The following is a 23,555-nucleotide window of genomic DNA, read 5'->3' as shown; positions in this document are numbered from 1 at the left end:
TATAATATAACAGTAACAAAAACTTGCACTCGCTGGTCTATTTTAAAAAAACACACTTTTTACTGTGAATAAATAGTGACGTTTCAGGGACAAAATATCCCCTTCCTCAGATGATTTTGTCCCTGAAACATCACTATTTATTCACAGTAAAAAGTGTGTTTTTTAAAAAAGACCAGCAAGTGCAAGTTTTTGTTACTGTTATCTATCATGTACTAGCACCCTGGCAGTTGATCTGAGAAGTGAGAGTACTCTCCTGTGTTCTATTTTATATATATATATATATATATATATATATATATATATATATATATATATATATATATACAGGGAGTGCAGAATTATTAGGCAAATGAGTATTTTGACCACATCATCCTCTTTATGCATGTTGTCTTACTCCAGGCTGTATAGGCTCGAAAGCCTACTACCAATTAAGCATATTAGGTGATGTGCATCTCTGTAATGAGAAGGGGTGTGGTCTAATGACATCAACACCCTATATCAGGTGTGCATAATTATTTGGCAACTTCCTTTCCTTTGGCAAAATGGGTCAAAAGAAGGACTTGACAGGCTCAGAAAAGTCAAAAATAGTGAGATATCTTGCAGAGGGATGCAGCACTCTTAAAATTGCAAAGCTTCTGAAGCGTGATCATCGAACAATCAAGCGTTTCATTCAAAATAGTCAACAGGGTCGCAAGAAGCATGTGGAAAAACCAAGGCGCAAAATAACTGCCCATGAACTGAGAAAAGTCAAGCGTGCAGCTGCCAAAATGCCACTTGCCACCAGTTTGGCCATATTTCAGAGCTGCAACATCACTGGAGTGCCCAAAAGCACAAGGTGTGCAATACTCAGAGACATGGCCAAGGTAAGAAAGGCTGAAAGACGACCACTACTGAACAAGACACACAAGCTGAAACGTCAAGACTGGGCCAAGAAATATCTCAAGACTGATTTTTCTAAGGTTTTATGGACTGATGAAATGAGAGTGAGTCTTGATGGGCCAGATGGATGGGCCCGTGGCTGGATTGGTAAAGGGCAGAGAGCTCCAGTCTGACTCAGACGCCAGCAAGGTGGAGGTAGAGTACTGGTTTGGGCTGGTATCATCAAAGATGAGCTTGTGGGGCCTTTTCGGGTTGAGGATGGAGTCAAGCTCAACTCCCAGTCCTACTGCCAGTTTCTGGAAGACACCTTCTTCAAGCAGTGGTACAGGAAGAAGTCTGCATCCTTCAAGAAAAACATGATTTTCATGCAGGACAATGCTCCATCACACGCGTCCAAGTACTCCACAGCGTGGCTGGCAAGAAAGGGTATAAAAGAAGAAAATCTAATGACATGGCCTCCTTGTTCACCTGATCTGAACCCCATTGAGAACCTGTGGTCCATCATCAAATGTGAGATTTACAAGGAGGGAAAACAGTACACCTCTCTGAACAGTGTCTGGGAGGCTGTGGTTGCTGCTGCACGCAATGTTGATGGTGAACAGATCAAAACACTGACAGAATCCATGGATGGCAGGCTTTTGAGTGTCCTTGCAAAGAAAGGTGGCTATATTGGTCACTGATTTGTTTTTGTTTTGTTTTTGAATGTCAGAAATGTATATTTGTGAATGTTGAGATGTTATATTGGTTTCACTTGTAAAAATAAATAATTGAAATGGGTATATATTTGTTTTTTGTTAAGTTGCCTAATAATTATGCACAGTAATAGTCACCTGCACACACAGATATCCCCCTAAAATAGCTATAACTAAAAACAAACTAAAAACTACTTCCAAAACTATTCAGCTTTGATATTAATGAGTTTTTTGGGTTCATTGAGAACATGGTTGTTGTTCAATAATAAAATTAATCCTCAAAAATACAACTTGCCTAATAATTCTGCACTCCCTGTATATATATATATATATATATATATATATATATATATATATATATATATATATATATATATATATATATATATATATATATATATATATATACACAGTGGGGCAAAAAAGTATTTAGTCAGCCACCAATTGTGCAAGTTCTTCCACTTAAGAAGATGAGAAAGGCCTGTAATTTTCATCATAGGTATACCTCAACTATGAGAGACAAAATATGGAAACAAATCCAGACAATCACATTGTCTGATTTGGAAAGAATTTATTTGCATATTATGTTGGAAAATAAGTATTTGGTCACCTACAAACAAGCAAGATTTCTGTCTCTCACAGATCTGTATCTTCTTCTTTAAGAGGCTCCTCTGTCCTCCACTCATTACCTGTATTAATGGCACCTGTTTGAACTTGTTATCAGTATAAAAGACACCTGTCCACAACCTCAAACATTCACACCCCAAACTGTCGAAGGACACCAGAAACAAAATTGTAGACCTGCACCAGGCTGGGAAGACTGAATCTGCAATAGGCAAGAAGCTTGGTGTGAAGAAATCAACTGTGGGAGCAATAATTTGAAAATGGAAGACATATAAGACCACTGATAATCTCCCTCAATCTGGGGCTCCACACAAGATCTCACCCCGTGGGATCAAAATGATCACAAGAATGGTGAGCAAACATCCCAGAACCACACAGGGGGGGCTAGTGAATGACCTGCAGAGAGCTGGGACCAACGTAACAAAGGCTACCATCAGTAACACACTACGCCGCCAGGGACTCAGATCCTGCAGTGCCAGACGTGTCCCCCTGCTTAAGCCAGTACATGTCCGGGCCTGTCTGAAGTATGCTAGAGAGCATTTGGATGATCCAGAAGTGGATTGGGAGAATGTCATATGTTCAGATGAAACTAAAGTGGAACTGTTTGGTAGAAACACAACTCGTCGTGTTTGGAGGAGAGAGAATGCTGAGTTGCAACCAAAGAACACCATATCTACTGTGAAGCATGGGGGTGGCAACATCATGCATTGGGGCTGTTTCTCTGCAAAGGGAACAGGATGACTGATCCATGTACATGAAAGAATGAATGGGGCCATGTATCATGAGATTTTGAGTCCAAACCTCCTCCCATCAGCAAGGACATTGAAGATGAAATGTGGCTGGGTCTTTCAGCATGACAATGATCCTAAACACACCACCCGGGCAATGAAGGAGTGGCTTCGTAAGTAGCATTTCAAGGTCCTGGAGTGGCCAAGCCCATAGAAAACCTTTGGAGGGAGTTGAAAGTCTGTGTTGCCCAGCGACAGCCCCAAAACATCACTGCTCTAGAGGAGATATGCATGCAGGAATGGGCCAGCATACCAGCAACAGTGTGTGACAACCTTGTGAAGACTTATAGAAAAGGTTTGACCTCTGTCATTGCCAACAAAGGATATATAACAAAGTATTGAGATGAACTTTTGATATTGACCAAATACTTATTTCTTCTGTTAAGTGTGATCAGTCCACGGGTCATCATTACTTCTGGGATATTACTCCTCCCCAACAGGAAGTGCAAGAGGATTCACCCAGCAGAGCTGCATATAGCTCCTCCCCTCTACGTCACTCCCAGTCATTCTCTTGCACCCAACGACTAGATAGGATGTGTGAGAGGACTATGGTGATTATACTTAGTTTTATATCTTCAATCAAAAGTTTGTTATTTTAAAATAGCACCGGAGTGTGTTATTATCTCTCTGGCAGAGTTTGAAGAAGAATCTACCAGAGTTTTTGTTATGATTTTAGCCGGAGTAGTTAAGATCATATTGCTGTTTCTCGGCCATCTGAGGAGAGGTAAACTTCAGATCAGGGGACAGCGGGCAGATGAATCTGCATAGAGGTATGTAGCAGTTTTTATTTTCTGACAATGGAATTGATGAGAAAATCCTGCCATACCGATATAATGTCATGTATGTATACTTTACACTTCAGTATTCTGGGGAATGGTACTTCACTAGAATTACACTGTAAGAAATACATAAAGCTGTTTAATAACTAGAGATTATGTTTAACGTTTTTGCTGGAATGTAAAATCATTTTCATTTACTGAGGTACTGAGTGAATAAATGTTTGGGCACTATTTTTCCACTTGGCAGTTGCTTAATCTGTTTTCTGACAGTTTCTGTTCTCCCTCACTGCTGTGTGTGAGGGGGAGGGGCCGTTTTTTGGCGCTTTTTCTACACATCAAATATTTCAGTCAGCAACTCATTGTATTCCCTGCATGATCCTGTTCATCTCTACAGAGCTCAGGGGTCTTCAAAACTTATTTTGAGGGAGGTAATTTCTCTCAGCAGAGCTGTGAGAATTATAGTTTGACTGAGATAAAAAACGTTTATTCTGTAATTTGTTTCCTGCTTTCAGAATTTGTTATCTTTGCTAATGGGATTAAACCTTTGCTAAAGTTGTGTTATTTACAAGGATTGAGGCTATAACTGTTTCAATTTATTAATTTTCAACTGTCATAGATCTTCTGTGCTTCTTAAAGGCACAGTACGTTTTAATATTATTCTAATTGAATTGTATTTCCAAGTTACAAGTTTATTTGCTAGTGTGTTAAACATGTCTGATTCAGAGGATGATACCTGTGTCATTTGTTGCAATGCCAAAGTGGAGCCCAATAGAAATTTATGTACTAACTGTATTGATGCTACTTTAAATAAAAGTCAATCTGTACAAATTGAACAAATTTCACCAAACAACGAGGGGAGAGTTATGCCGACTAACTCGCCTCACGTGTCAGTACCTACATCTCCCGCTCAGAGGGAGGTGCGTGATATTGTAGCGCCGAGTACATCTGGGCGGCCATTACAAATCACATTACAGGATATGGCTTCTGTTATGACTTGTAAAAATAAATAATTGAAATGGGTATATATTTGTTTTTTGTTAAGTTGCCTAATAATTATGCACAGTAATAGTCACCTGCACACACAGATATCCCCCTAAAATAGCTATAACTAAAAACAAACTAAAAACTACTTCCAAAACTATTCAGCTTTGATATTAATGAGTTTTTTGGGTTCATTGAGAACATGGTTGTTGTTCAATAATAAAATTAATCCTCAAAAATACAACTTGCCTAATAATTCTGCACTCCCTGTATATATATATATATATATATATATATATATATATTTATATATATATATATATATATATATATACACAGTGGGGCAAAAAAGTATTTAGTCAGCCACCAATTGTGCAAGTTCTTCCACTTAAGAAGATGAGAAAGGCCTGTAATTTTCATCATAGGTATACCTCAACTATGAGAGACAAAATATGGAAACAAATCCAGACAATCACATTGTCTGATTTGGAAAGAATTTATTTGCATATTATGTTGGAAAATAAGTATTTGGTCACCTACAAACAAGCAAGATTTCTGTCTCTCACAGATCTGTATCTTCTTCTTTAAGAGGCTCCTCTGTCCTCCACTCATTACCTGTATTAATGGCACCTGTTTGAACTTGTTATCAGTATAAAAGACACCTGTCCACAACCTCAAACATTCACACCCCAAACTGTCGAAGGACACCAGAAACAAAATTGTAGACCTGCACCAGGCTGGGAAGACTGAATCTGCAATAGGCAAGAAGCTTGGTGTGAAGAAATCAACTGTGGGAGCAATAATTTGAAAATGGAAGACATATAAGACCACTGATAATCTCCCTCAATCTGGGGCTCCACACAAGATCTCACCCCGTGGGATCAAAATGATCACAAGAATGGTGAGCAAACATCCCAGAACCACACAGGGGGGGCTAGTGAATGACCTGCAGAGAGCTGGGACCAACGTAACAAAGGCTACCATCAGTAACACACTACGCCGCCAGGGACTCAGATCCTGCAGTGCCAGACGTGTCCCCCTGCTTAAGCCAGTACATGTCCGGGCCTGTCTGAAGTATGCTAGAGAGCATTTGGATGATCCAGAAGTGGATTGGGAGAATGTCATATGTTCAGATGAAACTAAAGTGGAACTGTTTGGTAGAAACACAACTCGTCGTGTTTGGAGGAGAGAGAATGCTGAGTTGCAACCAAAGAACACCATATCTACTGTGAAGCATGGGGGTGGCAACATCATGCATTGGGGCTGTTTCTCTGCAAAGGGAACAGGATGACTGATCCATGTACATGAAAGAATGAATGGGGCCATGTATCATGAGATTTTGAGTCCAAACCTCCTCCCATCAGCAAGGACATTGAAGATGAAATGTGGCTGGGTCTTTCAGCATGACAATGATCCTAAACACACCATCTGGGCAATGAAGGAGTGGCTTCGTAAGTAGCATTTCAAGGTCCTGGAGTGGCCAAGCCCATAGAAAACCTTTGGAGGGAGTTGAAAGTCTGTGTTGCCCAGCGACAGCCCCAAAACATCACTGCTCTAGAGGAGATATGCATGCAGGAATGGGCCAGCATACCAGCAACAGTGTGTGACAACCTTGTGAAGACTTATAGAAAAGGTTTGACCTCTGTCATTGCCAACAAAGGATATATAACAAAGTATTGAGATGAACTTTTGATATTGACCAAATACTTATTTCTTCTGTTAAGTGTGATCAGTCCACGGGTCATCATTACTTCTGGGATATTACTCCTCCCCAACAGGAAGTGCAAGAGGATTCACCCAGCAGAGCTGCATATAGCTCCTCCCCTCTACGTCACTCCCAGTCATTCTCTTGCACCCAACGACTAGATAGGATGTGTGAGAGGACTATGGTGATTATACTTAGTTTTATATCTTCAATCAAAAGTTTGTTATTTTAAAATAGCACCGGAGTGTGTTATTATCTCTCTGGCAGAGTTTGAAGAAGAATCTACCAGAGTTTTTGTTATGATTTTAGCCGGAGTAGTTAAGATCATATTGCTGTTTCTCGGCCATCTGAGGAGAGGTAAACTTCAGATCAGGGGACAGCGGGCAGATGAATCTGCATAGAGGTATGTAGCAGTTTTTATTTTCTGACAATGGAATTGATGAGAAAATCCTGCCATACCGATATAATGTCATGTATGTATACTTTACACTTCAGTATTCTGGGGAATGGTACTTCACTAGAATTACACTGTAAGAAATACATAAAGCTGTTTAATAACTAGAGATTATGTTTAACGTTTTTGCTGGAATGTAAAATCATTTTCATTTACTGAGGTACTGAGTGAATAAATGTTTGGGCACTATTTTTCCACTTGGCAGTTGCTTAATCTGTTTTCTGACAGTTTCTGTTCTCCCTCACTGCTGTGTGTGAGGGGGAGGGGCCGTTTTTTGGCGCTTTTTCTACACATCAAATATTTCAGTCAGCAACTCATTGTATTCCCTGCATGATCCTGTTCATCTCTACAGAGCTCAGGGGTCTTCAAAACTTATTTTGAGGGAGGTAATTTCTCTCAGCAGAGCTGTGAGAATTATAGTTTGACTGAGATAAAAAACGTTTATTCTGTAATTTGTTTCCTGCTTTCAGAATTTGTTATCTTTGCTAATGGGATTAAACCTTTGCTAAAGTTGTGTTATTTACAAGGATTGAGGCTATAACTGTTTCAATTTATTAATTTTCAACTGTCATAGATCTTCTGTGCTTCTTAAAGGCACAGTACGTTTTAATATTATTCTAATTGAATTGTATTTCCAAGTTACAAGTTTATTTGCTAGTGTGTTAAACATGTCTGATTCAGAGGATGATACCTGTGTCATTTGTTGCAATGCCAAAGTGGAGCCCAATAGAAATTTATGTACTAACTGTATTGATGCTACTTTAAATAAAAGTCAATCTGTACAAATTGAACAAATTTCACCAAACAACGAGGGGAGAGTTATGCCGACTAACTCGCCTCACGTGTCAGTACCTACATCTCCCGCTCAGAGGGAGGTGCGTGATATTGTAGCGCCGAGTACATCTGGGCGGCCATTACAAATCACATTACAGGATATGGCTTCTGTTATGACTGAGGTTTTGGCTAAATTACCAGAGCTAAGAGGTAAGCGTGATCACTCTGGGGTGAGAACAGAGTGCGCTGATAATATTAGGGCCATGTCAGACACTGCGTCACAGGTGGCAGAACATGAGGACGGAGAGCTTCATTCTGTGGGTGACGGTTCTGATCCAAACAGACTGGATTCAGATATTTCAAATTTTAAATTTAAACTGGAAAACCTCCGTGTATTACTAGGGGAGGTGTTAGCGGCTCTGAATGATTGTAACACAGTTGCAATACCAGAGAAAATGTGTAGGTTGGATAAATATTTTGCGGTACCGACGAGTACTGAGGTTTTTCCTATACCTAAGAGACTTACTGAAATTGTTACCAAGGAGTGGGATAGACCCGGTGTGCCGTTCTCACCCCCTCCGATATTTAGAAAAATGTTTCCAATAGACGCCACCACAAGGGACTTATGGCAAACGGTCCCTAAGGTGGAGGGAGCAGTTTCTACCTTAGCTAAGCGTACCACTATCCCGGTGGAGGATAGCTGTGCTTTTTCAGATCCAATGGATAAAAAATTAGAGGGTTACCTTAAGAAAATGTTTGTTCAACAAGGTTTTATATTGCAACCCCTTGCATGCATTGCGCCGATCACGGCTGCAGCGGCATTCTGGATTGAGTCTCTGGAAGAGAACATTGGTTCAGCTACTCTGGACGACATTACGGACAGGCTTAGAGTCCTTAAACTAGCTAATTCATTTCGGAGGCCGTAGTACATCTTACTAAACTTACGGCGAAGAATTCAGGATTCGCCATTCAGGCACGCAGGGCGCTGTGGCTAAAATCCTGGTCAGCTGATGTTACTTCTAAGTCTAAATTGCTTAATATACCTTTCAAAGGGCAGACCTTATTCGGGCCCGGGTTGAAAGAGATTATCGCTGACATTACAGGAGGTAAAGGCCATGCCCTGCCTCAGGACAAAGCCAAAGCCAAGACTAGACAGTCTAATTTTCGTTCCTTTCGTAATTTCAAAGCAGGAGCAGCATCAACTTCCTCTGCACCAAAACAGGAAGGAGCTGTTGCTCGCTACAGACAAGGCTGGAAACCTAACCAGTCCTGGAACAAGGGCAAGCAGACTAGGAAACCTGCTGCTGCCCCTAAAACAGCATGAATTGAGGGCCCCCGATCCGGGATCGGATCTAGTGGGGGGCAGACTTTCTCTCTTCGCCCAGGCTTGGGCAAGAGATGTTCAGGATCCCTGGGCGCTAGAGATAATATCTCAGGGATACCTTCTGGACTTCAAATACTCTCCTCCAAGAGAGAGATTTCATCTGTCAATATTGTCAACAATCCAGACAAAGAAAGAGGCGTTTCTACGCTGCGTACAAGAGCTCTTGTTAATGGGAGTAATCCATCCAGTTCCACGATCGGAACAGGGACAGGGGTTTTACTCAAATCTGTTTGTGGTTCCCAAAAAAGAGGGAACTTTCAGACCAATCCTGGACTTAAAGATCCTAAACAAATTCCTAAGAGTTCCATCGTTCAAGATGGAGACTATTCGGACAATTTTACCTATGATCCAAGAGGGTCAGTACATGACCACTGTAGATTTAAAAGATGCTTACCTTCACATACCGATTCACAAAGATCATTATCGGTACCTAAGGTTTGCCTTCCTAGACAGGCATTACCAGTTTGTGGCTCTTCCATTTGGATTGGCTACAGCTCCAAGAATCTTCACAAAGGTTCTGGGTGCTCTTCTGGCGGTACTAAGACCGCGGGGAATCTCGGTAGCTCCATACCTAGACGACATTCTGATACAAGCTTCAAGCTTTCAAACTGCCAAGTCTCATACAGAGTTAGTGCTGGCATTTCTAAGGTCACATGGATGGAAGGTGAACGAAAAGAAAAGTTCACTCGTTCCACTCACAAGAGTTCCCTTCCTGGGGACTCTTATAGATTCTGTAGAAATGAAGATTTACCTGACAGAGGACAGGCTAACAAGACTTCAAAGTGCTTGCCGCACCCTTCATTCCATTCAACACCCGTCAGTGGCTCAATGCATGGAGGTAATCGGCTTAATGGTAGCGGCAATGGACATAGTACCCTTTGCACGCTTACACCTCAGACCACTGCAACTGTGCATGCTAAGTCAGTGGAATGGGGATTACTCAGACTTATCCCCTTCTCTGAATCTGGATCAAGAGACCAGAAATTCTCTTCTATGGTGGCTTTCTCGGCCACATCTGTCCAGGGGGATGCCATTCAGCAGACCAGACTGGACAATTGTAACAACAGACGCTAGCCTTCTAGGTTGGGGTGCCGTCTGGAATTCTCTGAAGGCTCAGGGACAATGGAGTCAGGAGGAGAGTCTCCTGCCAATAAACATTCTGGAATTGAGAGCAGTTCTCAATGCCCTCCTGGCTTGGCCCCAGTTGACAACTCGGGGGTTCATCAGGTTTCAGTCGGACAACATCACGACTGTAGCTTACATCAACCATCAGGGAGGGACAAGAAGCTCCCTAGCTATGATGGAAGTATCAAAGATAATTCGCTGGGCAGAGTCTCACTCTTACCACCTGTCAGCAATCCACATCCCGGGAGTGGAGAACTGGGAGGCGGATTTCTTAAGTCGTCAGACTTTTCATCCGGGGGAGTGGGAACTTCATCCGGAGGTCTTTGCCCAAATACTTCGACGTTGGGGCAAACCAGAGATAGATCTCATGGCGTCTCGACAGAACGCCAAGCTTCCTCGTTACGGGTCCAGATCCAGGGATCCAGGAGCAGTCCTGATAGATGCTCTGACAGCACCTTGGGACTTCAGGATGGCTCACGTGTTTCCACCCTTCCCGTTACTTCCTCGATTGATTGCCAGAATCAAACAAGAGAGAGCATCAGTGATTCTAATAGCACCTGCGTGGCCACGCAGGACTTGGTATGCAGACCTGGTGGACTTGTCATCCTGTCCACCTTGGTCTCTACCTCTGAAACAGGACCTTCTGATACAGGGTCCCTTCAAACATCAAAATCTAACTTCTCTGAAGCTGACTGCTTGGAAATTGAACGCTTGATTTTATCAAGACGTGGGTTTTCTGAGTCAGTTATTGATACCTTAATACAGGCTAGGAAACCTGTTACCAGAAAGATTTACCATAAGATATGGCGTAAATACCTATATTGGTGTGAATCCAAAGGTTACTCTTGGAGTAAGGTTAGGATTCCTAGGATATTGTCTTTTCTTCAAGAAGGTTTAGAAAAGGGTTTATCTGCTAGTTCATTAAAGGGACAGATCTCAGCTCTGTCCATTCTGTTACACAAACGTCTGTCAGAAGTTCCTGACGTCCAGGCTTTTTGTCAGGCTTTGGCCAGGATTAAGCCTGTGTTTAAAACTGTTGCTCCACCATGGAGTTTAAACCTTGTTCTTAATGTTTTACAGGGCGTTCCGTTTGAACCCCTTCATTCCATTGATATAAAGTTGTTATCTTGGAAAGTTCTATTTTTAATGGCTATTTCCTCGGCTCGAAGAGTCTCTGAATTATCAGCCTTACATTGTGATTCTCCTTATTTGATTTTTCATTCGGATAAGGTAGTCCTGCGTACTAAACCTGGGTTCTTACCTAAGGTAGTTACTAACAGGAATATCAATCAAGAGATTGTTGTTCCTTCTTTATGCCCAAATCCTTCTTCAAAGAAGGAACGTCTACTGCACAACCTGGATGTAGTCCGTGCTCTAAAATTTTACTTACAGGCAACTAAGGAATTTCGACAAACGTCTTCTCTGTTTGTCATTTACTCTGGGCAGAGGAGAGGTCAAAAAGCTTCCGCTACCTCTCTTTCTTTTTGGCTTCGTAGCATAATTCGTTTAGCTTATGAGACTGCTGGACAGCAGCCTCCTGAAAGAATTACAGCTCATTCTACTAGAGCTGTGGCTTCCACTTGGGCCTTCAAGAATGAGGCCTCTGTTGAACAGATTTGCAAGGCTGCAACTTGGTCTTCGCTTCATACTTTTTCCAAATTTTCCAAATTTGACACTTTTGCTTCATCGGAGGCTATTTTTGGGAGAAAGGTTCTTCAGGCAGTGGTTCCTTCTGTATAAAGAGCCTGCCTATCCCTCCCGTCATCCGTGTACTTTTGCTTTGGTATTGGTATCCCAGAAGTAATGATGACCCGTGGACTGATCACACTTAACAGAAGAAAACATAATTTATGCTTACCTGATAAATTCCTTTCTTCTGTAGTGTGATCAGTCCACGGCCCGCCCTGTTTTTAAGGCAGGTAAATATTTTTTAATTTATACTCCAGTCACCACTTCACCCTTGGCTTTTCCTTTCTCGTTGGTCCTTGGTCGAATGACTGGGAGTGACGTAGAGGGGAGGAGCTATATGCAGCTCTGCTGGGTGAATCCTCTTGCACTTCCTGTTGGGGAGGAGTAATATCCCAGAAGTAATGATGACCCGTGGACTGATCACACTACAGAAGAAAGGAATTTATCAGGTAAGCATAAATTATGTTTTTCCACCATAATTTGCAAATAAATTCTTTCCAAATCAGACAATGTGATTGCCTGGATATGTTTCCACATTTTGTCTCTCATAGTTGAGGTATACCTATGATGAAAATGACAGGCCTCTCTCATCTTCTTAAGTGGGAGAACTTGCACAATTGGTGGCTGACTAAATACTTTTTTGCTCCACTGTATATATAAATATACAGTATATAAACAAAAAAAAATCATATCTGCTAAAAGGGCAACTACCATTTGTATTGAGGAAGAAACATTTCTGCATGGTTTTAAATATACATTTTATAAAGCATTGTCAAATAATTATAAATACACTGCGGCATATTGCTAAAAAAAATGTGTTTTTATAGACCCCTGGCCCCACCATACAACTACCACACTGAAGTTACAATCTGAAATTGCACAAAGAAATAAAAACATTTACCAAGTAAGTCCTACCTCCTCTGCAAATGAAAGTGATCTGCCGTCTGACTCAGGTACACACTGTATTGACTGAAGTGCCAACTGAAGTGCCAAGTCTGTCTCACACTGTGCATAGTGGTTTAGTGCACAATCATAAATCCTCTCAAATGCTAATGCTTTACTCCTTGTAATGACATTTCCCTCCGCGCTCAATAGCACTCTGCTGTAGCGCCCTCTGGTGGCTGCCAAAATATAAAAAAATAAAAAAAAATATATATATATATTTTTTAAATAGATTTGCTTGCCTCATGGGGCCCCCTGGCCCACTGGGCCTCTGACAGGAGTCATCTCTTTCACCCATGATGGCAGCCCTGCGGATCCATACTGCGATCTGAGACCAGTAGTTATGAGTTTTGCGCAACAAAATGTTTTACAAAACTCATAACTAAAGTATTACAAAGTACACTAACACCTATAAACGTCCTATTAACCCCTAAACTGTCACTCGCCCGCATCGCAAACACTATATTAAACCTATTAACGCCTAATCTGCCGCTCAAACACATTGCGACCATTCAAGAAAGTTATTAACCTCTAATCTGCCGCCCACTCACTCACATCGCCAACACTATTTATATATATGAACCCCTAAACCGCCGCTCCCCAATATTACTGACACAAAAAACTTATTGACCCCTAAACCTCCGGCCCCCCACATCGCCGCCACTAAATAAATCTATTAACCCCTTAACTGCCAGCCCACCACATCGGAACTATGAAACTAAACCTATTAACCCCTAAACCGCCGGCCCCACATCGCAAAACACTAAATTAAACTATTAACCCCTAAACCTAACACCCCTCTTCGACGCGTTTCACTCATTTTTTGGGCTTTTCAAGATAAATGGGCGAAATGTGTCAAAGGCGAAGGACTGTGGGGTGCCAGTGTGATTACCAAAGCTTTTTGTCAAGTCTGTGACACTTTTTTCACTTCTAACCCACTAAACAAGGAAAATGAATTTGCACCAATCAGAAGGAATGTACAGGTCACGTGACCGGCCGTACTACCGATCACGCACATTGCACAGGAACAGAGGAGCAGGTAACCTCTACTCTAAGTTTGAGTCAAGTTGAGAGGAACGCTCAGTTTCTATTTGGAAAGCTAATAGAACAGCGTGATTCAGCTAAAGTAAAAGTTTTTTTGTCCCCAAAGGTTGAAAACGACCAATACGGCATTCACTTGTGGGAACTGTACAAGTATGATTCTCCAGGATAAAGCATATGTATACACTTTCGCTAAGCAGCAATTCTCAACTCTAAGATGCTGGGATAATAAGTTTCTGGCGATATAATTTGGGGGAAAGAGTAAAAGTGAAAAAGGTGGTTTTGAAAAAAGGTGGTTGTGGAGCTGGACTTTGTGACTTTTAATGTTTTAATCGTTTAAAAATGTATTTTAACATTCTGTTTTATTTGTGCTGTTGAGTCCAATATATATATTTTGGATAACTGATTTTAGAAAATAGCTAGCTGTTTTTAAGGGAGACGTCCCTATATGTGATTTTTTTATTCTATGCTGATGAAGTGAATATCGTTTATATTTAAATAAATCCTTAATTACACACCTGTATGTCATTATTGTATGAACTATACATAATAGGAGAGCTTTTTTAAGTTTTTGAGACATATATATGCATAAAACTTGCTTGGAGACATATATAGAAATTCTTGTATAAACAGTGTCAGCTGCAGATGCACATTTTTCTTTTTATATTGTTTTCAACTTCCTATTTCCTATAAGCTAGTGAGGAGCTTATTTTGAAAAGAGGCTAGAAACTCCCTGTGCCATCCTTTCACACACACTATTACACATTGCCCTTAAAAGGCCATTTAGTTCTTTAGGGGTTAATAACTTTTATTAGTGTTGGTAATGCCAGGGAGCGGCAGAATAGGGGTTAATAAGTTTTATTAGTGTCAGCGATTTCGGGAAGCAGTGGATTAGGGGTTAATAACTTTATTTAGCATCGATGATGTTGAGGGTGGCGGATTGGGGGTGTTTAGACTTGGGGTTTATGTTAGGGTGTTAGGTTTAAACGTAACTTTCTTTTCTCCCTAGACATCAATGGGGTTGCATTACATCGTTTTTTTTCTAACACTCTCTGCCCATTGATGTCTATGGGGGAAAGCATTCATAAGCACGTAAACTCAGCCCTTGGCTTTTGTGCGCTATGGAGCTTAACGCACCTTAACGTACAGCACAAGGAGGCTTTTCAGTAACTCGTAATGGCAGTGCTATGGCGAGTGCAATAACGCAATTTTTTTGGCATTATTTTCCCACCCTGTTTTTAATGCAAAACTCGCTATCTAGGTTACTGTATTTATATGTATATAATCTATACACTCTGGTTAATTAAAGAAAATGAAAACTAATGACTGGCTGAAGGGTTGCCTTTAGGCCTGAGGATGGGCACTCATGGTTACATTTTTACATGGCAGGTGTGAAATTGTGATTTGTAATTTAGGGTTCAACTGATACTGATTACTGAGAAGACAGACATATACTTTTTAGAACACATGAAGGGGCATTTGTATATAGATGATGGTGAATAATTCAATAAGCTAAGAGCCTTAGTAAAATTTGGAGATGTTAGCTCTCAGGATGTGTAAGGTTTTGTAAGAAAGCATCTGATATCATGATCTTAATAAGGTTTGTGAGTGTCACTTTCTTTTTACAATTAACACTTATACCAAGGAAATGTGAAGCAGGTAACACTGGCAGAGGAAGCAGGAGGCATGAGGGCACAGTAACATTGAAAGCAAAACAGGTCACCTTGCACTTTGGGATGAAACTGCAGCAAATACATTATCTTTAACAGGTCAGAATTCTGCAGAGAATCTGGCCTGCTGACCATAAACTGAGAGACATACAGACACCAACATAGATAAACAGACTGCACATACTATTGGTGTATAAAATAAAGTAATTGGGCTTATCCTACTTCAAGATGTTTCACAAACACTTTTAATTGCAAGGACTGTTTTCCTTTCATGTGCACATGTATCTCCCTTGCAAACCACAACCCAGCTATCTCTGAAAGAACTAAAAGGGATTCCAATCAGAGAGAAAGCAGGAAACTGGAAGGACATGACTCTTCCCTGATTGATTAGCACATTTTTCTTTAGTGAAATACTGAACAGTTTTTTAAAACATCTTTTAAATAACTAAACTAGACTCACATGAATGCCAGTTTAATGTCAAGATCCAGGGTGCTCATACTTTGTTTTTAACTCACATGGTGCTTAACCAGCGAAGTTTCAGTTCCTCACATCCTCATTCCTTTCCTCTCCTTCCTTTCCAGGGCAGGCTGCTGAGACCTTAGTGTCTGATAGCATCTCCAGACTCCTCCTCTGTAACAGTGTTTCACCCACTTAACGTACAATAGTCATATTTCGACTGAGGGGCACTAAATAACCCCAGAGAAAGCCACACAGAAATGTAAGCATCATGTGTTCCACACAGTGTGGGGTTATCAAACATCAGGACCGGTGACAGGCTTGCATATAGTGTATTGTAGGAAGTGTTACTGCCCATTACTAGAGTATCTCACTATCCCTCTCACCATAACTGTTCTCTGGTTCCTCCCACCAGCAGCAGCAGTGTTCACTGAAATGTTTCTGTTCTCTGTCTAGGGGAACTTAGTTCCTCCTGCAAAATAGTGCAGGAAATTCATTCCCTTCTGCTGGACTTGACCCCTACCCATCTAATAGTGTTTTTATAAAAATGTATAGTTTTTCTAATTTTTTAATAACATTGTGCCGATTTTCAGACTCCTAATCGAGCCCCACAGTGGTATATGTATACATGTGTTTACAGACTCCTGCTTGCTCCTGTTTATGATACCTGTCTTTTCATATGCAGGGAAGGGGGTGTCTGCTGTTCTTGTTTTCCCAGCCCCTTTCACTGGGTTTTAAGGCTAGCAACATTAACAGTGCTAAATTAGGAGCCAATAAGTAAGTTTTAAAAAGGTTTCATACTGGATTTTTAGATCAGCATCTGTGCATATTCTTCTTTATAGTAGTGTCTATTACATGCAGTTATATGAACATTGCTGTATACTGTCCCTTTAAGCAAAAGAGTGTGATATAGCTGAACAATAAGGGACTTTAACTGAGCTTTATCTTCAGATTAGCCTTGTACAATGAAATCTGTAGTAATTAGGAATAATGCAGGCAAATGAGGGATGTCAGGAAGAGAGGCTAATTTTAATTTCCCAAATCATTTCCTTAGATGCCTAAATCAGTTTGCAATGAACTCTGTGAACCTGGATACAGAAAAGCTCCTCAGAAGGGATTTCATAGCTGCTGCTATATTTGTGTGCCATGTGCAGAGGGAGAGATCTCCAACACAACAGGTTAGTGAGTCATATGTAAATATTGCACTGTAGTTTATCTTAGGATATTAGTCAAATCATTTGGCTAAAACATTTCCTGAAGAATGAATAAAAAGTTGGTCCCCAAGTTAACTTGGCCCTTGTTCCATTGGGAAGCACCACCTTTTGATTTTAGTTTCAAAGCTAAATCAATTAATGGGAAAACCCAGCAATCACCTCTTATTTCAAGCTGCTGGTCACATGATAGCTTTCTATTTTCTGCACAAAGCAATAGGTCAGAACTAGTCTAATCATTCCCAAATCACCTTTGCACGTTTTACATTTTAAAACATTCAACTCTTGAATATACATTGTGTCTGGTTTAACTGTATATCTTGGCTTGTCCCTTGGTTTTTTCAGTGTCAAACATTATGGGATACATTTATAAATTATGTGTATTAATACATCATCTAAAGCACCACACATCATGAATGTTAAAGTGGACAAATTCAGAAATATGGACAAAGTTGAAATAAAGTCCTCACTTGAAAAGATGATAAATCATGAGACTTGGAAAATACACAAACTGATAAAGAGCACCAGGCACTCATGGTAGATAAAACGTATCCTTTATTTCAGCTCTCAGCAGCTTGCATCAAATCAATGCTAAAATCCATTGACAACATTACATAACAAATCAGGGGTAGCGTTCCTGCTTACGCGTTTTACGCGTATGCTATGAGTACGGCAAATGCCGAAATGCGTAAGCAGGAAGGCTACCCCTGATTTGTGAAGTAATGTTGTGAATGGATTTTAGCATTGATTTGATGCAAGCGGCTGAGAGCTGAAATAAAGGCTAAGTTTTATCTACCACGAGTGCCTGGTGCTCCTTATCAGTTTGTGTATTTTCCAAGTATCCTTGGGGGCAAGTGAGCACAGGCAATCAAGCGAAGGCAAGATTTTTTAGACCCTGGGAACCGGTAATCTTCACAGATGCTAACAGTGCAAGGCATACGGAGCGTCCAGAGCAAGAGAGACAGAGAGGAATTCTGTGGATGACATCATCAGCTACAGCCCATGGTTGACGAAGGGAGCAGTTACAGGTTGGAAGCAGCAGCAAAAGGTGAGGCGATAGTAACAAAGCCTGGGAACTGCTATCCAGACAGCTCCTGTGGACCGACCATGGAGAATTAAGGGCTGTATGAGGAACTGTGACACAAAGCACTGGTAAGACCAGATGATCAATGTATAAACTCTGTTGATTTGAACACTATTTCTCTCAGATTAGAGTATAAGACCAAATATTTGCCCTTGCACTGTGAATGATAGCAGGTGACTCTGAAGGAGACTTAACTATAGAGGACTAATGTATCATATACCGGATCCCAGTTCAAAATATATATATTATATGTGTTCCCAATTGGTGCTTAGGCTAAATTTCTGTGTTTGTTTAGTAAATCATGAGACTTGTTAGAAGTATTTTATTTCACCTATAGACCGTTACACTGAATGATGTCATAAATGCAGGAAAAACTCATGTCTAGTTTAGTTAGATGCAGATAAAAGTAATGGAAGAGATAGAAAAGTTGCAAATATTTATAACATTAAAAAATATAGATTGATATAAATTTATACATATTAATGCTCTAATTTATTGCATGCCCGAAAATGCGCTAATTTTCCCATTTGTGGGCGCTCAATAAATAATCAGCCATTACAGTTGGCGAGGTCACAGTAGCAATTAGCTCTCAGGAAATTAACCGAAGATCAGATCTCTTATTAATTAATTCTAAAGGTTATAGTTTATTATTTAAAAAAAAATGTAGAATTTTTTTTTAATAATAAAAAAAAAAACAACTGCACCAGGCAGTTTAAGAGGTTTAAAGTGGCGGGTGTGGGGTGTTAGCAAAAAAAATCAGATACAATTGCCTTTATATTGTGGTCTATGGGAACTGTGTTTTCCCAGTAAATATATATGTCTTTGACTATATACACATATTTAGATTCAAGACAGAATAGGCACACTACAGCAGTTCATATTCCAATTCAAGAAAGTGAAGTCCGTGTCATATAATGAAACGGAACAAATCTTCAACAGGACCTGTACAAGCAAATAACGATGCTATCCTTTAATGACTCCCCCCCCCTACCTCTGTATAGAAGAGAAATGGATAAAATTATACCTTGATGGCCGATCAATGTAGGCGCAAGGAGGACACCAGGGCTGTGACTTGCTCTGCCCGACTGTAAAGCTTTTCCTCCACCTGCCGTATACAGCTGATCCGGCTTGTTTTCCAATGCACGCTCCCAGCGTGTATCTCTGCGATCCAGGAAAGAGGCTCCACTGATGTCCTCAGTGATGTATATGCGGGGGGGGGGGGGAGTCCCAAACAGGATGTTAGGTACCTGGGCTGACTGACATAAAGCCCGACTAGGCGGGGGTAGCAGCGGTTCAAAAGCTGTTAATAGCAGAAGTGAATGAAGGAGTGAGCCGCTGTATAATAAAAAAAAATCCAAAAAATCTTTATTCCATCAAGTTAAAAATGGGAGGCATCCCAAGACAAAAGTAAGCAACACATAGCTGCTAACATGTTTCGGCCATGGTGGCCGTAGTCATAGCATGCTATACTTTACACAACAGGGGTTTAAAACAGGTAACACAGTACCTGATTGGTAAGGTAATTAAGAATAGGAGACGCCTACTTCTGTCACAGCACACAGGTAATTAACCCTAAAGTGCCACAGAACTACAGGATGAATAATAGATCTAATGCATACGAATAGCATAAGTACATAGTTAAAGTGCACCAATAGGGGGGTAGTTATCAACGTGTCTATTTTACCTGTCTTCGCCGGCCCAATATGCCCGCCTAAGCTCGCCTCACATCGCCGCCGCGGACCTGCAAAAATTTGCCTAAGTTATCAAAAAATCTGTCAAAAAGCCGCCACCAAGTACGGGGCGATGAGCAGCGGACTGTGAGAGTTATCACTCATCCGATCTCGCTGCTCTTCGGCTTTTTTGCAGCTTTCTTGCTAGCCTGTCACTAAGCACCCACACTAAACTACACTGTTCTAGCCCCTATACCAGCGCCCCCGGAGCCCCCCACAACTAAATAAAGTTACTAACCCCTAAACCGCCACTCCTAGACCCCGCCGCAACTCTTATAAATGTATTAACCCCTAAACCGCCGTTCCCGGACACTGCTGCCACCTACATTATACCTAGTAAGCCCTATCCTGCCCCCCCATACCGTCGCCCTCTATAATAAAGTTATTAACCCCTATCCTGCTGATCCCGCACCTCGCCGCAACAAAATAAATAGTTTAACCCCTAAACCGCTGCTCCCTGACCCCGCCGCAACCTATATTAAATTTATTAACCCCTATCCTGCCCCCCCTACACTGTCGCCACCTATAATAAATGTATTAACCCCTATCCTGCCCCCCTACACCGTCGCCAACTATAATAAATTTATTAACCCCTATCTTGCCCCCCACTACACCGCCGCCACTGTAATAAAATTATTAACCCCTAAACCTAAGTCTAACACTAACCCTAACACACCTCTAACTTAAATATTAATTAAATAAATCTAAATAATATTTCTATTATGAACTAAATTAATCCTATTTAAAACTAAATACTTACCTTTAAAATAAACCCTAATATAGCTACAATATAACGAATAATTATATTGTAGCTATCTTAGGATTTATTTTTATTTTACAGGCAAATTTCAATTTATTTTAACTAGGTACAGTAGCTATTAAATAGTTATTAACTATTTAATAGCTTACCTAGCTAAAATAAAGAGAAATTAACCTGTAAAATAAAAACTAACCTAAGTTACAATTACACCTAACACTACACTATACTTAAATAAATTATTCCTATTTAAAACTAAATACTTACCTGTAAAATAAACCCTAAGATAGCTACAATATAATTAATAATTACATTGTAGCTATCTTAGGATTTATATTTATTTTACAGGTAACTTTGTATTTATTTTAGCTAGTTAGAATAGTTATTAAATAGTTATTAACTATTTAATAACTACCTAGCTAAAAGAAATACAAAATTACCTGTAAAATAAATCCTAACCTAAGTTACAATTAAACCTAACACTACACTATCATTACATTAATTAAATAAATTACCTACAAATAACTACAATTAAATACAATTACATAAACTAACTAAAGTACAAAAAATAAAAAAAGCTAAGTTACAAAAAATAAAAAAATAAGTTACAAACATTTAAAAAATATTACAACAATTTTAAGCTAATTACACCTAATCTAAGCCCCCTAATAAAATAACAAACCCCCCAAAAATAAAAAAATGCCCTACCCTATTCTAAATTAAAAAAGTTCAAAGCTCTTTTACCTTACCAGCCCTTAAAAGGGCCTTTTGTGGGGCATGCCCCAAAGAATTCAGCTCTTTTGCCTGTAAAAGAAAAATACAACCCCCGCCAACATTAAAACCCACCACCCACATACCCCTAATCTAACCCAAACCCCCCTTAAAATAACCTAACACTAATCCCCTGAAGATCATCCTACCTTGAGTCGTCTTCACTCAGCCGAGCAGCGATGGAACCAAAGAGGAGACCCGGAGCGGCAGAAGTTATCCTCCAAGCGGCGCTGAAGAAATCTTCCATCCGATGAAGTGATCCTCCAAGCGGCACTGAAGAAGTCTTCCATCCGGGCGATGTCATCTTCCAAGCGGGGTCTTCAATCTTCATCCCGCCGACGCAGAACATCCTTCTTTACCGACGGACTACCGACGAATGAAGGCTCCTTTAAGGGACGTCATCCAAGATGGCGTCCCTTCAATTCCGATTGGCTGATAGGATTCTATCAGCCAATCGTAATTAAGGTAGGAATTAAGGTAGGAAAAAATCTGATTGGCTGATTGAATCAGCCAATCAGATTCAAGTTCAATCCGATTGGCTGATCCAATCAGCCAATCAGATTGAGCTCGCATTCTATTGGCTGTTCCGATCATAAATACATAGACAAAGTGCATCAACAATAGCTTGTTATATATTTAGTGTGAATGGAATATGTATGTATCCAAATAAATATATAAATTGGGCAGAAATGTACATTTGTGGATACCCTATAAGGATGCAATAGGATACAGTAACATATGGCATGCACACCATGACCCACCATATCATAAAGATAAAGAGCAATAACTGACATTATATATATTATAACAATGTGTAAATTCCAAGTATCCAATTTATAAACATAAGTTATACATGAATTTTGTCTTAGATATACAATGCATATTAGGGAGCCATACATAGCTTGGTTGAAAACATCAAGGTAAATAGTCTAAAGTTCCCTATTTATATGCTAAGCTAGATGAGACAATGATAATGATAGGGGGGGTACACTAGAGGATATAAATCAGGAGAGTATAAGTGTTATATTATGATAAAGTTATAGGTGGAGTGTAGCAGATGTTTATGTTAGCTATAATTCCTGATTATTGACCTCAAGTAGATAGAAATGTTCAAACAATGAGGAAAAAGAAAGCAATATATACAAGATGACAGAGTTTAAAGTTATTCCCAAAAAATTATCAAATCATATCTGGAATTTAAACCATGAGGTGTCCTGGTTTTGAGATGAAATATCCAGAACACATCATGTTTAGCTAGAATAACTTCAAGGTCGCCACCCCTCTTAGGTATTACTACTTTCTCAATGGCAATCCATCTAAAGGAATACAGCTTGCCATTATGAACAGTAGCAAAGTGTTGTACCAATAGGGAGGATGATTTTCCTCTCTCTAGGGTGGAGATATGTTCCCTGATATGGGTATTAATGTCTCGAGATGTAAGTCCTGTGTACTGAATGTTACATTGGATACAAGTTATCAAGTAGATTACACCTGTGTGAGTACAATTCATACATGACTTAGTTTCATAGCTTTTGCCTGTTACTGCAGAGTGAAATGAGTCAGAAATTTGTACAAAATCACATGGTCTACACCTACGGTGTCCACATCTAAACATACCCCTGTGGTGCAACCAGGAGCTTTGTGAATTATGTACTGGTTTGAGTTGAGTGGGTGAGAGTATGCTGCCTATGGTTCGACTCTTTTTATAGGTGCATCTGATACCTTTTTAGACAGTGTCTTTCAGTAGATCATCTGCCGCAAGCAGGGGAAAATGTTTCTTAACTATACTGCATATCTTGGAGTACTGATCACTGTAGGTGGTCACAGAATGTACTCCTTGAAAGGTACTGGGATTTTGTTGTGTATTTTTGTCCTCAAGCAACTTCTGTCTAGGTATGTCTTGTACTTTATGTCGTGCTTCCTTAATGTGGCTAGAGCTATATTTTTTGTCACGCAATCTACGTTCTAGTTCCCTAGATTCACTGAGAAAGTCTGCTTCTCTGCTACAATTTCTCTTT

The 23,555-nt window shown here is 40.1% G+C and overlaps 1 protein-coding gene across 1 annotated transcript in view; it reads left to right on the top strand.

The window, feature by feature from the left end:
* Positions 1 to 23,555, top strand: part of LOC128652711 (vomeronasal type-2 receptor 26-like) — a 130,415-nt gene that overhangs the window by 47,201 nt on the left and 59,659 nt on the right. Inside the window, exon 3 of the mRNA XM_053705643.1 lies at positions 17,039 to 17,162. Coding sequence (XP_053561618.1) covers positions 17,039 to 17,162 — 124 coding nt within the window. The remainder of the gene's footprint in view (positions 1 to 17,038; positions 17,163 to 23,555) is intronic.

The sequence above is a fragment of the Bombina bombina genome, chromosome 3, assembly GCF_027579735.1.
Source record: "Bombina bombina isolate aBomBom1 chromosome 3, aBomBom1.pri, whole genome shotgun sequence".
In the NCBI taxonomy this organism is placed as follows: Eukaryota; Metazoa; Chordata; class Amphibia; order Anura; family Bombinatoridae; genus Bombina; species Bombina bombina.
Note: the sequence above shows the minus strand (reverse complement) of the source record. Positions and strands in the feature narration are given on the sequence as shown.